This window comes from Brachycentrus maculatus, unplaced genomic scaffold, assembly GCF_059751285.1.
Source record: "Brachycentrus maculatus isolate JH-2025_06_01 unplaced genomic scaffold, ASM5975128v1 h1tg002017l, whole genome shotgun sequence".
NCBI lineage: Eukaryota > Metazoa > Arthropoda > Insecta > Trichoptera > Brachycentridae > Brachycentrus > Brachycentrus maculatus.
Window position 1 is genome coordinate 7532 of NW_028282559.1, and position 18450 is coordinate 25981.

Below are 18450 nucleotides of genomic sequence, written 5' to 3' on the forward strand. Positions count from 1 at the left end.
TGTGAACATTTGTTTATTAAAGCACTCGCAAACTGTTTAGGCTGTGCAGTATTGCTAAGTTTGGTATTAGATGAAGCATGGAATGGAGAATAGAGAATAAAAAATGGAATACAGGAATCAATTTGGTTATGATTACAAGTTTTATATTCCATTTTTGGTGCAAACTAACAGATAGCGACTGTTTCTAGATGAGATATTTCTGAGTAGCTTTCTTTGCAGTATTCGGGCCCCTGATGCAATTCTGATCATTTTAATGCTGAGCCCTGGCATTTTCACAATAAAGCTAACATTTTAGGACTGCGTTGAGCTTCTGGTGAGATATTACAGATAGTAGCATGCAAGCTAGTCGCAATTCAGCTCACATAAACATGCCAAATCTACAATATTGTTCGAATCTAATTATTATCAGCTACCATACCCATTATCAACACTGAAACCCTCTCTGATCTCAGTCCTCTCAGCGGCTGACAGCTAACAATATGGTTCGTATCTATGTAACAAACCACACTTACTTATGTCAATACTTTATAAACATGGGGCATCTAATTTGGCTAATGCCTCTATCGTCACAAGATTGCAGTCGACTACAATCAAGGCTGAAAGTCTCATAAAGCAGATCTATTTCATGGATTTCAGCATATCTATGTGCTCGAGGTTGACTAAAGATTGTAAAGACTATCAGTGTACTTAATAACTATAGTTGCAGGCGAATTGTCTGCCATTTTGTTATGTTCAGCAACTATGTCATCCCAACCCCAACCCCAACCCAACCCAACCCCAACCCCAACCCCAACCCCAACCCCAACCCCAACCCCAACCCCAACCCCAACCCCAACCCCAACCCCAACCCCAACCCCAACCCCCAACCCCAACCCCAACCCCAACCCCAACCCCATCTCGGCTTACTCCATTCTAATTGATATATATTATATGATTGTCTCTGATTGTATATGATTGTATAGAATTGTATATGATTGTCTATGATGATGAAGATGAACATCAGTTCTTGAGAATCTCCCATAGGTCCCTTCTGCTGACATTTTCTGGCAGTTTCTGCATCATCAACCCGAGTTCTTCATTGAAGAATGTTTAGGAAAGGGAGCCTTGCTTTTGTTCTGAAGAGTAAACGTCTTTTCTATTCAGCAAATTGACTTTCGAGTGCTCGATTTCTTCGATTTCTGTGTTTTTTGGCTTTGGTTCTTCTTGCTTGTTTATCGCCTGACTCTCCGCACTGTAGCCCAAAACAGGAGTTTTATTGAAGGTTTCGCAAAAACTTAACAGCTCAAACTAAAGCTTTTTGGTGTCAACTCCCTTTCTGCAAATTATTAGTAATTGCTTCTTGCCGAGAATGCCACGGCGTCGAATCGCTAAGGCTTTGCGTTCACCGATTTAGACTGGCTCGAGAGACCTGATCGTGAGCCATGGAATCCCATAGTTCATCTTCTTCTCGTCTTTCTTGACGATAATAATCCTGATATTTGTGAGGAATAAGGAACATGAAATTCTGGCTTAATCTTCTATGAGCAGCACTTCTTTATATTCGGACTTGACCTCTTCAGTATTGAGCATAACGAAAGTAGGATCACACTTTAATGCCAAGTTACAATTTCGAAAGTGCTTAGTTTCCACGACTTTCCTGTATTACTTAAAGTGTTTACTTATGCAAGTTTTACAGTTTCTCGAATATTTGTAGCTATTTGGGAGAGAACCCCATGAATTTAAATTAGTATCGGTTTTGGCTCATGGTTTATGTCTTCACCACCATCAAGTACTTGAAGCTGCTCCCTCCCGCCACAGGAATCGTCTTGATCGTCACGCTGACAATTGTATCCAAGCCGAAACAGAAATTGATATCATTGTCCGAGCACATTTGCCAAATCACTCTCAAATTCGAAATGAGCAGATTGCCTCTCAGCCCAGGATTCCCTGAATAGAAGAATACAAATACCTTTGGCATCTTCCACGTTATAGGACATATGAAGAAATTTCTCAGAAGGTTTACTAATTTAGTTGGGGTCGATATCAAAGCGGATATTGTATAGCTCCCAATTGTTATTGAACTCGATTTCACCATCGATTATTTTCGCCAGTGAATTGAAAATCTCGCTAGTTATCATTTCTGTCGCTTTTTTAACTTTTTTAAATGATATTTATAAGATTGTTGGCACAGCATAATGACGAATAAATAGGAAGTTTGATTGTTTGGGTATGATCGATCATTTCTGGGATGGGATACTCTCGAATTTTGTCTTGTTTTCCACGTAGGCACTCACAATCTTTTCGATGTCATCTACACTAATAAGAGAATTACGGATATTACCAAAAGCAGAGGTCTTTGGGTGCATTGTATTGGATAGGGAATTTCTCTGAGAAATTGGCACAATTCGGTTCGTCAGCCCTTCGGTTTTAATGTACTACTCGATGGCCTTCTGATCGTTTTTAATCACGTAGATATCGATGAGAACCCTGAGGAACTTAAATTCAGATTCGACCTATTTAATATGGAATGCTGAAATGACTGTCTTATACTTTGCAATGTCCATGAATAGCTGGCTCAAACCAGCTTTGGTGTAGGAGATTGATGAGTAAAAATTAATCAGCAAGTGCACAAACTGAACCCCCAAGTTCTTCATTATGTTTGTCCGGTAGCTGTTTAATGCAATCTTTTGGATTTGTTTGGTGTAGCGTTCGAGAAGGGTGATAATCTTTTGGGATATTTCGGGTGAAGATTTTGGATAGCTCCCTGTGTCTAATATGTAATCTGAGATTTAGTGGAATGTACATTGGTTGATGTCTTGGTAGAGTATTGAATTTTGGGCAGTAAGCACAGAGCCAATTGCCTCTCCAACGACTTTGTTTAAGGATTTGCCGCAATTGAAGATGAGAGATTCCTTCTTTTGCTAGAGCTTTATAGATTCTGCTAACCGGTATTGGCTTTCTTTCTAACTTAATTAGAATTGTACCTTGAACTCTTCGTAGATAATCTAAACCCTTTGCAGGAGCAGATTTATATTGGGAACGAGCTGAAAAAACTATGGCTATAAAGCAGGCCCCTTCTCATTAAACGGAGGGACAAGCTATGATATTCTACATTTTAGGATCATGGTTACAGACTGATGAGATTCAAGATGATTTCATCGATGTTGCTGATAAAGAGCTAGAGTATTTCATTCTTGTTCTTATCTCTATGTTAACCCACATCTACTTTTCATTCATCTTGGCGATTTTGTTGTTGCGACTCAGGGCTCTTTTTGTTGTTGCGAATATGCATTCGAGGGAGGCACTCATGAATATCTTTTAAAGATTCTGTATTTTCTTTCTTATTTATTGGCTTAGTTGGGTGGTTGATGCCGAACTATTCTGATTCTGGACAAAGATATCCTTTTTTGAATCTATTATGAAATCATGGAACATTCTTTTAATGGTTGCCACCTTCTTTTTCGCATCGTTGTCAGCAGCCATAATTCTCTATTTTTCACGGATATACTCTGTAGCTCCATTAGCTGCGTGCAGGGATATGTCTTTCATTATGACTTATGTGCATCTTTCGTACGTTTCGCCAAGGCTGTTCAGTTATTTGTTGATGTATGAATCGAGATAGCCATCAAAGATGGACTCAAAGTGAGTGGACATCAAATGAATGCTCCTCTCGTCTGTGATCTTCTATTCGATACTCTTCACAAGCTTCTTGCACTCATCATAGAATATTTCGAGGTAGCACAAGTAGGAGGCCGAAGGGGATGTAATTCTCTTGTTTGATTTCATTATAGAGTTGGAGGATTTTAATATATTCTCCAGAGACTATTTAATTATCTTTTAGAATGCGTAGCTTACTAACTTCCTCGAGAATACACTTGAGTAGGGGCCGAGGAGACTCTCAATATAATTGGCATTAACTGAACTCGTATGCTCATCCTTTTAGCAAAATGCTGATTGTAAACCTGCCTCAATTTCGAAGAACAGGTTTTTAATTTCTATTTCAGCCTCCTGTTCCTACGATTTGTCGATACTGGATCTTTAACAGATTTCTTATGTGTTTTGCTGGTTAAGCTTGGTGAGCTTGTTGACAGCTCTAAAAACTTGCTCATTGTAGAACTCGCTGATTTCATCCATGAGCTCATACTCTTCGCAGTAGGGCAATATACTCTACATTAATGAAAACGAACTCGGATTTGTTTGGTTTATTTATTCCAAAAGCCCTCCTTGAAATTTTGTATTATTTTTGTCTTAAGCTCCCCATACTTCTTGTTAATTTCAAGTTTGGCTGGCTCATACTCGGGCCCTTGAATGTCATCGAGCAGAGTCTTAAACACGTAAATCCTGAGTGCAGAATTACTGAAATTCTTATCGTCAAGTGGCATCACTCTCTTCAACTCATTTTGATCGCCTATATTACTCGATCCCTACCTTTGATGATCTTAGAGAACTCCTCGACAATGGTCTTAGTCTGCTCCAATTTTTATATTTCATACTTCTTGGTCTTGAGCACCAGAGTGATTGGGTTAATCTTAAATTGGGCGAGCTTTTCCGAATGCTAAATAAGCTCTTTCTCTATTCGATCTCTTTCGATTTTGAGCAGCTACTATTCTTTCTTCCGCTTTTTATTGTTCATTTCGAAGACACTCGATGTCCTGATAAACTCTTCGTAAACAGTTTCTATTTTCTCATCTATTTTTTATATTTTGTTGGATATAATCGCATCTGCCGATTCCAGATATTTTGTCAATGTCTCGAAATTATCTACCTCAAGCTAATATGTACCAAAGCCCGCATTCTCAATCTGGTAGAGAGTTGATTCTATCTTTTCGGACACGAACTCCGTTATTGAATCAAGCGACATTTATAAATATGATTTGATCGGAGGAAGCCATTTATATATTCTTATGTCTATCATTAGATCATTTTTTTTTCTGCATAAAGCCAGAGATGAAGTTGTTTCCCATATTCAGCAGAGATTTACCGATTTTGACGATTTCGTCTGCATCTTCTCGGTCTCCAATTTCGAACTAATCATTTTAGAGACCTTCGTGATTCTCTATTTTGTCTTCTGGGCGAGCATTCAGCAGATACTCTGTGGTTTCGGAAATTCTGGAATGTAACTTACATAGGTTTTTATCAAAATTCTCGGGTTTGAAGCTGCAGTTGAATATTTTCGAAGCGACATATGGAAATAAGATGCGATTCATAATGGTCATTCTTTATTTTCCTTCCTTCAAACTGCAGAGCGTGTGTATCAAGTCTTATTTGAACTTGTTGTCTTCTGCGATGTTCTCTATCTTTGCTGAGATAATTTGCATTATAATTTGAGAAAGGACGGCCTTCACCTGTTCATCGCAAGGCTTGTCAGTTGAGAATTCAAGATATCCTATGAAGAACTCATCGAACCTTGTGGCTTGTTATTCCAACAGTGACTGTCGGCTGAGTGCTGTCAATCTTGGATTATTTTGAAAGGCCTCCCAAAACACAGCAATATTGGCATCTCGAATAAGCATTTAGAACTTTGTAATTTCCAGACACAATTGGCTGTTTTTATTAATTTATTGCAACTATTGGCAGAATATATGCACCATATTAGCTAAAAGAACATATTACCTAAAATTCGATTCCAATCTCCCAGTTTCTTCCGTCCACTTCGTTGCATTAATAATAATTTCCCTAACCTATATCTCAATGAATTAAAGCTTCTGCTTTAATCTTTCCTGCATGAGATCCATTATTTATCTGCTTGACCTTTGAGCCGCAATTAAGAGATTAGTCTTAGCTAAGGCCATATTATGCCTAAACTTCCTGATCGAATTGGCAGACTCCTCTGGAGATCGATTGTAAAGATGCATTTTAATTTATGGTGGATAGTCTTTTATTTTGATTAATCGCTACTGACTCTGCTGCCGAAACTGCATGATGAAAGCCGAAGGATCGATTTCATGTGCGCAATAGTCGATCAAGTTTGTAATGTAGAGTTGCCATAGCTATTGAAAGAATGAAATTGCTGGTTCACTCGTATTTTGTCCGGATATTGCGATTATTTATTGGATTCTGAGTAACTTCTCGCAAAATCGACTGTTTGCTAATAATTTGTCGTAGAGTTACCTAGACTATAATTGTTATTTACGAAAGGAATGTTATTTCTCCTTTTTAATTCTTGGCTATGAATATCTTCGCAAGATCTGCCTTAATCTGTGGAATTTTGGTGTTTAAAATCCTGGAGTACTCAACTCTTTGTTCCGATGAGAACTTATGGCTTGGATCATTCATTTTCATAGTGGCAGTTTCGAATATAAGCAGTATATCCTAGAAGTAGACTTAGAAGCTGTCAATACTATTCTTATTGCATTGTTTAATGAGTGTCGAAATTTTGTACTCGAAGATTACTTCGTAGCAAAGTTCTTTGAGGATGACAATAATTTCTCCTCTGCTACATTCTTCTATATTTCGTTCCAGTTTCTTGATGATGATTTCAAAAAGCGAATTAGTCTTGCATTTAGGGTAGCTGCTCCTCATATAGTCCAAAATTTATGACAAACTGCTGTTGTGATTTTTGGAGATGAGAAACGACGATAAGCAGGCTACTGCTTCCGAAAGCATATCGATTTCTAACCTCGATTTCCCTAAATTTTGTTACAACTTAATTATTGTTTAAGTTTATAAGTATTATAAGTAGTGTAGTTACGATTTGCATAAGCTTTGCTTGGATCTTTATTGCTACTTTTTTGTATGTATTGACTTAATTGCTTAATGAAAAAGCATTTTCTTCAGTTTCTCCTAAACTTATGAGATGGCTGTGCCTTTGGCTTTTTGTTGCTTGCTATTGTTGCCTATTTTTCGATACTTTAGTTGATATTTATTTTATGCACAAGGTTGGGCTTAGAGTTCAGATGAAGACTCGTTTTATTTTGTGAGATGCTATGATATGCTCGAGGCATTTGACCTTACTTTCAGGGCATACTCTTCCACTCTTTCAAGGAGTTGTGAGCAGTCGAGCATTTTTTCATAGTTTTTTTCGAGAGTGCTCCTAAGTTTGGATGTGTTCAATCTTTTGTTCTAAATTGCGAATAGTTCATACTTATTGAATCTGTGCAAATATCTCATGAACCTTGTCAATACTGTTTTAAGTGAATGTGCAGTCGACTGCCCTTGGAATCTGCATCCCAATTATCCCTAATTCGATAGGCAGTGAAGATTATGTCGTATAAAATATTTTATTTGAAAAGCGTGGAGATTTATTCTCATATTTCGGAGATTGGTTGCTTTGTTTCGGAGATTCTCCTGCATTTATATTTTTAGGCCTCATTTATAATTTTATATTGATATTATCAATGCCACCTCATTGAGTATAATTATCATCGTAATTTAAACTCGTTTTGACGCCCATTTTCGCGTCATTATATTCTGCACTTATAATGTGATATCCATAAATACAAGAATGTTCATTTCATTTAGTGATTATATGAATGATAATTATTCTTCAACTTGCATTTTATAGATGGTGAATTCTAATTTAGTGTCTATAATGCAAATATAATTTAAAGCTGTGAGACTTGTAATTTCATTATTCAAAAACAACGGTTTTCTACATAGTTTTAGCTTACAGGACAGTTTGTATGCTATAAAAGAATTTGGTCTCTATGTTCAAGTGAAAAGACGATTTTTATAATTTATAATATGCTAAATTGCCCACTCATTCCAAGCTTCTTAGGCTCATACAAAATTATTGAGCTGATTTAAATCGGCACACAAGCAAAGTAGATATTTCCATGAATGTAGAGTGTTTTTAGCGACAAAGGAGGAAAAGAATTATTGCATTAAAATGTATTTCGCCGGGGAGAAGTCCTATTCTTGTTTTCGGAACTAATGCAAAATACTCTCATCTGTGAAGCATTCAGGAATTGTGGCCCTTGTTGATAAATCTACAGAACCGATGTCGTAAAACCAATCATCGCAAGATAGTGCTCCTTATGCGGTTTTGGAGTACGAAAATGGAAAGGACCTACAGAAATATCTCAAATATACCGCCTTTCCTTAGAAAATAGTGCGGGCATTGATCCGCAGTGTTTTGGGAACTCTACGCTATCTCTTTTCCGAGGAAATTGTTCATCGAGATATAAAGCCTGAAAATATCCTCATTACAAAAATGGGTATAATAAAATTCATAGATTTTGGGCACTCGGTCTGCAAGTAATTTAAGAGAAAGTAACTGGTTGGCACTTTGCCCTATATTGCTCCCGAGATTCACACTCGGAGAGAATATTCGGCGAAATCAGATATCTTCGCGATTGGAGTCTTGTACTTCATTTTAGTAACAGGCCACTACCCTTTTACATCTTCGAAGCTCACAGATCGAATTTATGGGCTTATCATGCAAAAGAAATTTAAATCTTTCTGGGAAATGTATGAGAAAAAGTAGCATTCAAACAAGCTTTCGAGCAGCCTCAAATCTTTACTGGAATCGATGTTTTCGTGGAAGCCAGAAAACAGGCCAAACATTGAAGACATAATGGAATCTGAATAACTGAAGCTTCCCTCTGTAACTCAAGCTGAAATGGCCTAATTTTTTACAAACTTTGAATAGAAATAAAAGGATCACTTTTTGGAATCTGAAACTGACATCCGTGGCTCAAAGATCAACGAGTGACACCTGGTATTTCAAGATTATCGATCAGTAATCAAATTGATAAGTCTTTCTTTTGTTTATAATCACTTTCGGGTCAATTTGAATTAGCCTCATGTTACTAATATTGTTTATCGATTTATGTTTTAGTTCATCTGTAATCATTAAGTCATTGCCCAGTGTTTGGCCCGGAAACTGAAATGTCGGCGCCAAAAGAATAGAAGTAAATAGGAAACATCATACAGATTCAGATATAGTAATTATAATTATCAGAATATCATTCAAGGGCCATTTAATTTATTTGCCCTATCTTTCAGCTTTTTGATTTCTGCTTATATTTAGTTTATATCCATTATGTTTCCATACTTTTTTTGAAGCGATTGCAACATTTTGAGCACTCTATATTTTTTAGCGTCCACATCATAGTCTCGAGGGTGAAAATAAGATAAGTCGAATTTTTCATGTACAAAATTTTAGATTTAGTTGTAGTATGCTAAAGAGGTCTTCAGCCAATTTACACCTTCTTTTTAAAATTAGTTGTTTAGCATAAATTAGGCTCCTTTGAAAAACTACGAGGCCACTTCGAGAGTAGTTTGCCTATTCACGCTTTTTTAATAGAGTAGGAAGCCCCTTATATACGTTTTGCATGCCTCCCTCGATTTTTTAAGATGGCGGAGATAAGCCACTTCATGCTGAGTGTGAAACATAATCATGAGAGGGTCTTTAGTATACTCACTGTTTTCATAAATCTCATGACCTTGTGCATAATAGTATTTGGCAGCCTCATATGATATGTTCTGTTTATCTTCGTATTATATTTCCATCATCACTGTGAAACATCTTGCGTTTTTCAAGTTATTTTTCCCCAGTAGCTTTTACCGTAGTGAAATGCTTTGCTTCATATTATTGGTGAACTAAACTTGGTCTATTTACTTAAACAAGAACATTGAGTAGGCGTAAATGAGGCCTACACTTTCACAAATGTCTGCTTCGTTTAAGGGATCGTTCATTTATTCGGCAATGAAGTTTTTAATCTTTAATAGTTGTTCTAAGTATTATTTTCTGGTCTTTTGGTTCCCATAAAAGGCTATGATGCGCGATTCCAGTTTAATGCAACCAATTTTCGTCTTATTCCCAAGCATTAATTTTTTTCGACTGAATTTTTTATTTTCGCCTTCTTTGTATTAATCCTCTTAATCAGATTTAAAAATGGTAGCTAATGAAGTCTTAGATTTGGTGAGATACTCTTTTGACCGGCTCATTAACCCTAACTTAAATTGGTTTTCGGCCATTAATAAATTCAAATGAGCTAATTGCATGTTCTTCTGTATTTAATGCTGCTGATTTTATTACTAAATGATCTGCATAATGCTGACATACTCTGGCTCACATCTTTTCATTCGCAACTCATAGCTTTCCTGATCGATTTCTATTTTCTACGATTGGTTGATAACGAAAATCTTTTCAGTTAAATCTTTGACTTTGAAATGGGATTGGTTCAACTTTTTGTCACTTTTATGCAGTTCTTATTTTTCATAGATCACTTTCATGAGCTCGTGGAATTATTATTTTTTATTTTCCATTTGAACAGAATATTTAAAGAATCTGGTTTACTTCTGTTTGTTTTACATCGCTTTCTTCCTATTCTATTCAGATTCAAGCAGTAGAGATTTCAAGAAAGAAGCCTTTACATTTTTTAACGCTACTTTTTCATCTGTGAAGCATATCTTGCCTTTATCCCGGCCATTTGTTTCCAGTCTTCTGAGCATTGACTCGGCTTAGGCTATTTTCTTTTAGCCTTACAACTAGGATTGAGTTCTGTAGACTAATTGGCCCTCATTTGTTTTTCTCTATACTATTTGTCCATATTCGAATAAGAGATGGCCGTGCTTTTACAAAACTCGGATCAAATCAATGGTGGCATTATCTGAGTGAGTTAAATCAAGCCGAAGAAAGCTTTAGTAGGCTGCAGAGAATTTTTTATAACTAAGAAGGCACATCTACACACACAAACTAGTCTTATAAAAGTTTTTGTATAAAATTTCATAGGCCTTGCCTTCATGTTTGCATCTTTGCTTATATTAATTCTTGAAGAATAAAAGTGAATTTCGGCACATCTTTATTATCTCTGTGTCCTTTAATACTTTTACCTACCTCCCTACCTATTTCCGTTTGGCCTTCATTTATCGCAAAATCCAGTAGGTTGCAATCATATCCTTTTCGAATTACTTTATTTATGTGGGATGATTACGATCGGCGAGATATTAATTTAAAGCAATCTCCATTTTTTTGTGATCTTCCTTCGAATTGCTCTTTTAGTTCAAGGGTAGCTTGGATGAAAGCTTACTATCTGCGAATTTCTTTAAAAAATAGGTGATTGAGGTCCATGCTCCTACCACCCCCTATTTATCCTCATCTTTTTTTATAATTTTGCGTATACGTTCTTCGGACAAATTTCTAATCTAATTGACATTACATTTTTTTAAGCCTTCATAGCCCTTTCGCAATCGAGAGAGGCTTTCATACTTATTCACATCTTCGAATTCTATTTTTTCAAGATTCTTCCAAATGTCACAGAGATTTTCATAAAAACTCAAATAAGGTATTTAATCTAATATTTTTAGGCTTTGGAGGCAAGCCTTAATAGACTGCAAGGTTTCACTTGCCTGGTATTTGGTATTGGCTAACTCATTAAAACTTCTTATTCGAATGATGTTTTATTAAAGAGTGGAAATTTTTAATTGCGGAATTTACAATTTTTCCATGAGATTTTCTGCGGTTATGGAGGCTTTTTCAAACTAAATCGAATTATCGTAGAGTTTCAAGATTTCTACGGACTTCTCGATAGATTGTCGAGTTTATTACACTGATTTCTGGAGTTAGCTGATGTCTTGTTCCTGCTTCTCAATGGATATCATTTCTTACTAAAGAATTTAATTTATTTTTTTAATGTCCCCAACTGCTTTTAAACCCTCGATGTAGGCTTACTTCTGAACAAAAGACAAATCTTATCCTCTACTTTTTGAGGATTCGTAATAATTGACTGCCGATAAGGGGTCGCCTTCTCTCAGAAAGTTCATTCCTTTGTCGTAATCCTTATTTTTCAATTTATATCTGCTCTTCAGGAATTCCTATTCCTCTTTATTCAAGGCTATTCCCATTTATTTGCGTTTAATTAGCTTCAGATGAGGGGCGTACTCGAGGTGAAGTTCTCCTTCTTTCGGGTTCCACTATTTAATTTCATATGTATTTAAGGGATTAAACAGTACCTCCTCTTCGTTCTACAAAATTATGCCTTTGAGCTCTAAAATGTTATTGAGAGCCCAGAAGCCTTCGTGTTCTTCGAAATAATCTATGTCGAGGGCTACATCAGGAATGGTTATGATCATGATTATTCCTTCATTGTTTTTGTTATTGATTGATTTAAACTTCAGGGCTTCAGCTTTGTTTTTTGTTGTTGACATAAAGCCGAGATTCTACAAGTACTTTCCTATTGCGAAGTTATGCTGCTACATAGTGGAGGCTCTAGCACCCCGATAGACTGTACGAAAATGAATCTACCGAAATCGATTAGTAAAATGGAACCGAATCCCATCATACAGATATTTGATCATTGTTGAGATTGGTTTGGCCCTTTCCTTGTTGAAAGAGTACCTGATAATATTGTTCAGCAGCCTGTAGATCAGAGACTCTCGACAGTAGAGACCTATCACATGATTGTACACCCTGTACTGATTAGAAACTGATTGCGCATCGATAGGATCGTACTATTGAATGTAATGCTCGAATTTATTTTTATACTATTCTTAGTGGATTCTCTGAAACGTCCGATACTTACTTTCGGCTAGTTTTATCTCAACTTCGGCATTTACTTTTTTATTGCGAAGTATGCTCCCGACTGTTTTCATATGCTGCTAGTTAGTTTATTTAACTAGCATTTCATAAAAGTGGTTACTATTTTCGATGAGCTCCTACTTTTTTCGAGAATATAAACAATCCTGCAAGATAGATCTCCTCGTAAAAATCTCGGGAGAACTATCAATGTGAACAAAATTGTAATAAGGTAAGTCTTTCCGTGACTTTTACATTTCATAAGCTACTTCATTATCAATAATCTTTTCTAAGCTCACAACTGAGGTGATTTTGCCACCTGAAATTTAACTGCGCTTGTCCATACCTCTGCCAGTTTCGACGCATACCTTTAAAATATGGTGGTTGTTATCAAGCAGTTATCGTTTCGATGCAAAGGTGCTCTTGAAAGATTAGTAATCGAAAAGAATCTTGATATCTATTCCCTCTTTTGTATATTAAAATAGTTTGTTGTGTTAAGTTATAAGCAGAAAATTCTAAGTTCCTTTGGTGCTTTCGCTTTGATGAGATAAATTCGCGAATAGTTTTTCGAAGTTCGATCTGGCAGGATGCTCGAGGGAGCTGATCATGATCCAGAGCATCTCGTATTTCCTTGAAAATTTTCGCACAGTTTGCAAATAGATCTTTTCTTCTTTAGTTCGGAGAACTGGAGGCCTGGGCACGATCTGGATTCGTTGGTTTTATTTATACAGCAGATCCTCCACCTCAAAATTGGCTTATCGATTGAAACTCTAAAATGGTGCCCGAAATGAGGTTTATTTGGTGGTTGATTCTTGGAATATCTTGGTGTATCTGAGAATTTTGGATTAAGGGGGCTCTTATTTTAGGTTATGCTCGCATACCAACTTGTTAATCTCCTCGATGTTGTTAAACCAGTCTACTTCAAATGTCTCTTTCATTTAATTATTCAATAATCTAATCTAATCTAATTTAAATAGAGATCAAATTGCAATGATCTTTCTTCTCATTAGTCTCCTCCACACGCAGGTTTGGCCACCTGTTTGGCCACCTGTTTGGCCACCTGTTTGGCCTTCTGCTTTGTCTGGAACTTTTTTCTCATTTTATGTGTTGCATAATTTCTAATATTTTATTTTATCATTGTTCTTTTTAGTCCTTATTTCGTTATTCAATATTAATGCACCAGAGAGACAATTAAGCTAATAATTATGTAAATCTCACCGAAAGGTTTCGCTCAATTTAGGTTTCTGAGTTTATTCATGCCTAGTTCAAAAATTTTTATATTTGATGAACAGTATCAATATGAATGTATCAATTCTATCAAAATGCAATTCAAACTCTTCGTCTGAGCCACTATGCTACGATTGGAACAATTTCCTCGATTTCCTACTCCCCGAAAACAGCATGCCACATATCTTTGCAGTATATAGTCGTTTTATCTGTCGATTTGCTCAGCTCCTCTAAGTCCAAGGGAGCGAATGGATCAACTAATTTATCTACTCCTGACTGAAAAAGAATATATGGCTGTTACAATTTATGAAATTCTTGGGCAATTTGTTCCATTGACTCAAGCACGACCTTAATCGAGCCTGGAACTACTTTGTCTTTGTAGATGTATTAGTCAGCGAGTATCCTTTCTGTTTGATCAATTTTGGTTTGGCCAGTAAAAACTTGCGAAATAAGCTTGACACGTGGGAATAATGCTCCTACTAGTTTCCCTACTTTTTTCATGAAAGGCTGTGATTACGCATTTTAACGCAAAGCAGGCGAGAAGAAAATCACTCCTTCAATAGAATTTGGCTTCCTCAAACAAAGCTTAAAACAAACTGAACCTCCAAGGCTCAATCCTGAAATATACTGCTTTATCTTCCCTGCGTTTTGATACTGTGCCATGATGAAGGCCATGAATTCCTCTGCTTGCCCAACCAACTCGTCAAGCGAAGTGATTTCGCCTCGAAATGGGCCTTCAGATCTCCCAAAGTTCATGAAATCCAAAGCGTAGACATCAAAACCCAATTGAGATGCAGCTCCAATCATCGTGTAGCCAGAAGATTCCCCATGAGCATTCAAACCATGGAAGAAGAATATAATCCCCTGAGGCTGCTTCGACGAATCGCTTTTATAGTAGTGATAGTGCAGTTTATAATTCCGATAGTCCCATTTATCATGACAGGGATATTATGTCTTAAACACCTTGTACTCACCTTTCATCACCTACGTTTACAGAATCTTTTGATTGTACTCAGCTCTTTTCTATTTTGGAATTTTCTTGAACTATTCGTAATGATTCTAAAAAGGGTGTGCTAACCTTTCCTACTCACTCTTCATCTTAAAATAAAATGCGAAATTATTTAAACATCCCTAAATGCATACATGACATCATACGCATCTTATACACATAGACATAAGCATAGAATTTAATCTTTCATGAAAGTTTTATCAATAAGAAAGATTGATAATGTTTGTTAGGTTTTTTTATAGCTAGCATTTCATTATTGATGTGATGTGAGGATGTTCAACCTTATTTATTATCATGTGAAGTAAAACAAATAATAAATGAAAAACTATCAGACATTACGATAAACCAATATAGACTACGCGGCTATAGAAACAGGGTCGTAAAAAAGTTGATCAAAGATAGAGAAATTGCTCATATGTGACACAGTAGTTGAGAAAGATGATAACCCATTCAATGCAAGGCCTCTTTCTTTCGTCAGCCTGCAAGCATCTCATCGCGAGAAGGAGCAGCCAGTAATTCAGAGATTTATATCCGATTCTTTCATATTTTTCAGGCACCAATGCAACTTGGAATGTCTTATTTGCGTACTTTTTGCGCATCTGGTCGTACTTGTGCTTCTCAAAGTCAATCGGGAAGATGTCGTAGATTAGCTCGAACAGGATCACTCCGAAACTGAAAATGTCAAGCCGATCCAGATATCCTGAGCCATTCAACAGTTCGAATGTGAAAGACTAAGGGGGAGCATAAGGCAGTGAAGTGCCTGGCTTAAAGTCTATATTTTAATTCAGGTACTTTTGTTGCACACCTTCGGATGGTAGGCCTCTCCGAAATCAATGAGCTTGACGAGCCCGGGAGCTATCAGGATATTCGACGGCTTTAAATCCAAATGCTGGATTTGGTTATCTTTCAAGAACTTGATAGCCTGCGCGATGTACCTAAGCAGCATGAGTTTTGAGGAGATGGAAAGGAACTCCTTGGTGCGGAACTTAAAGAGAGAGAGCGAGCGCTGCGGGCAGTACTCCATATAGAGCTGGTTGCAGTAGCTCTACTGGGTGGAATGGTAGAATTTGGCGATGAAGGGGCTGGAGTGGGGATTTATTTAGGATAGGATCTTCTTCTCATGCTAAATTTTTTCACAGCTCTGATCGAAATCTTCTTTACGCACTAATGGCCGTATCCAAACCATTTTAAGTTTGTTGCCCGGGGCTTCGTTGGCCCGGCTCGGCAAGTTCATTTCGCCCTCGTTGAGAATGCTTGTGTTGGTCTTCTCAGCGCTTTTCTGCTCGTCCTCGGTCTTAAATCTGAATTTTATAAATGTTTTGGATATCCTGCCGAATCCTCCTTGGTCAATGATCTCCCATTCTGTGTTCTTATTATTGTTCATGATCTAAATTTCGGATAGCACTTGTGGAGGCTCCCCCTGGGGGAACCTAATCACAGGCGGCACAAGCATAGCAATCATTTGCTTACGGTTCTCTTCGCTCAGTTTGTTTTATTTGCCCAGGACATCGCTCCCCAAGTTTAGAATCTCGCCGCAAGAGTTGAACTAATTGAATGTTGTCATCATCATCGCGCATTTGATCAAGTCGTACTCGACATTCTTCCTCTTCTGCTGCACCATTCGGATGGGTGTGATCATCCTGGAAATTTGTTCGGGGGCGATGTTCTTGCCCAATCCGGTGTAGGTGTGCTAGGAGTGCATGAAAGGGAACTAGAGATGCAGGTAGGGAGAGATCTTAGTGAGCAGCTCATTAATGGGCTTGATGTTGGGGTTGAGTTCCTTGATCCGTATTTTGTTTACTCTAGGCTCGGCCTGGGAGGGAGACTGAAACTAGTGATAGTTATTGAGATGCAACAGTTTTGACAAGTGCGTCCTCCAGTAGTATTTGCTCTTCAAGACCTATTACTCGACATACTCGCTCAGCTTCACCGGCTACAGCAGCAGGAGGTTGAATTGAGTCTGCGTCATCACACTGTTCATGCAGAGCACGATTTCCCCGGTCCGCGGCTAAATTCGGAAACTTCCATATTTCAGCAACGAGTTAATCTTCAGGATAAATTTGCCCATGTTTATTTTTTGTGTGCTCTCTTGTACGCGAAAAGGTATATAGTTCATCAGAATGGTTGAGAACAGGACAATTTGGTGCGTGCCCAAATTAAACTCGACGCGATAGAAAATATCGATGCCTGGATGCAGCTCTGAAGTGGACTCATAGATGCCATAGAGAATATAGATGGAGCAGTTGGAGAGATTAGAGACTTCTAGCTCAACATTTCGTATGGAGGTCCTGTCGAGACTAGAAACGATGATGGCCTGTATCTTGTACTAATCAAAGATATAATCATTGGACTAGTAGAGGAGTTGCTTGCAATTTTAGTCATCCGATTCATCTGATATCCTAAGAAACTGCATTTCCACATCAATGCTGTCATAGCAGTTGATCAAATGAGTCATGCCCTCTCCGGTTATTAGCTATTATTATAATATATACTCCAGGTTATCATCTTAGTTTAGTTAATTAAATAAAGGTAGATAAGTAGATAGTCAATTGAGATAGCAGATAGATAGATGTATGACATCATTTATATAACATATTAGCCTCGTCATATCAATGAGTCTCAGGTTTGATAACAAAGTCGTAGTAATTACTGGAGCGGGGGGAGGACTCGGTAGGGAATATGCTCTCTTGTTTGCCAGCAGAGGGGCAAAGATTGTGGTCAATGATTTGGGCTCAAATGTGGCAGGGAAGGGCGGAAATAGCAATGCTGCCGACAAAGTTGTGGAGGAAATTAAATCAAAGGGTGGTGTAGCTGTTGCCAATTACGATTCAGTCGAGTTTGGTGAGAAGATCATCAAAACAGCTGTCGATAACTTCGGCAAGGTCGATATCCTAATCAACAACGCCGGTATCCTCAGAGATATCTCCTTCCAGAAAATGAAGCAGGAAGACTGGGATCTCATCATGAAGGTGCATATGGTTGGAGCCTTCTCTTGCTCGAGAGCCGCATGGAACATCATGAGAGAGCAGAACTATGGCAGGATCATTAACACCGCATCTGCTGCAGGCCTATTCGGTAGCTTCGGGCAAGTCAACTACTCCGCTGCTAAGCTCGGCCTCCACGGCTTCACTATGGCTCTCGCAAGAGAAGGGCTAAAGAGGAATATCCACGTGAACACCATTGCACCATTGGCTGCATCCAGGATGCTCGAAACCGTAATGCCCCCAGATGTGCTAGAGAACCTGAAGCCAAGCTTAGTAGCTCCCCTTGTTGCCTACCTCTGCCACGATTCGTGCAAATAGACGGGTTCAGTCTTCGAAATCGGAGGGGGTTTCGCAGCTAAGCTTAGATGGCAGAGAACCTAAGTAAAAAATCATTTAATCTCAGGGTTCCTTTTTCGATCCTAAATCGATGACGCCAGAAGATGTGGTTAAAAAGTTTCCATAAATCAGCGATTGGGAACGCAAGTGCGACTACCCTAACAGGCCCGACGAGACATTCTCAAGGATCATGGAATACAGAGACTCAATCAAAGCTAAGCTATGAGTGTGATGTTATGCTATGCTATTGAAATATGCGCAAATAATAACATCAATATCCACATGTCGATATCACATCTCGATATTCAAATCAGTATATATATGCGACAGAGTTGATTATAATTTAAATAACATGAGCCTATTGCCAGCACTTGGGGTTGGGGTTGGGGTTGGGGTTGGGGTTGGGGTTGGGGTTGGGGTTGGGGTTGGGGTTGGGGTTGGGGTTGGGGTTGGGA

The 18450-nt window shown here is 37.9% G+C and overlaps 1 protein-coding gene across 1 annotated transcript; it reads left to right on the plus strand.

The window, feature by feature from the left end:
* The first annotated feature begins 17287 nt into the window (after positions 1-17287).
* On the plus strand, positions 17288-18035 carry LOC148298452 (peroxisomal multifunctional enzyme A-like). The gene has a single exon (XM_088276864.1). The coding sequence runs from the start codon at positions 17288-17290 to the stop codon at positions 17975-17977; it is 690 nt and encodes a 229-aa protein (XP_088132990.1). The 3' UTR covers positions 17978-18035.
* Positions 18036-18450: the final 415 nt, after the last annotated feature.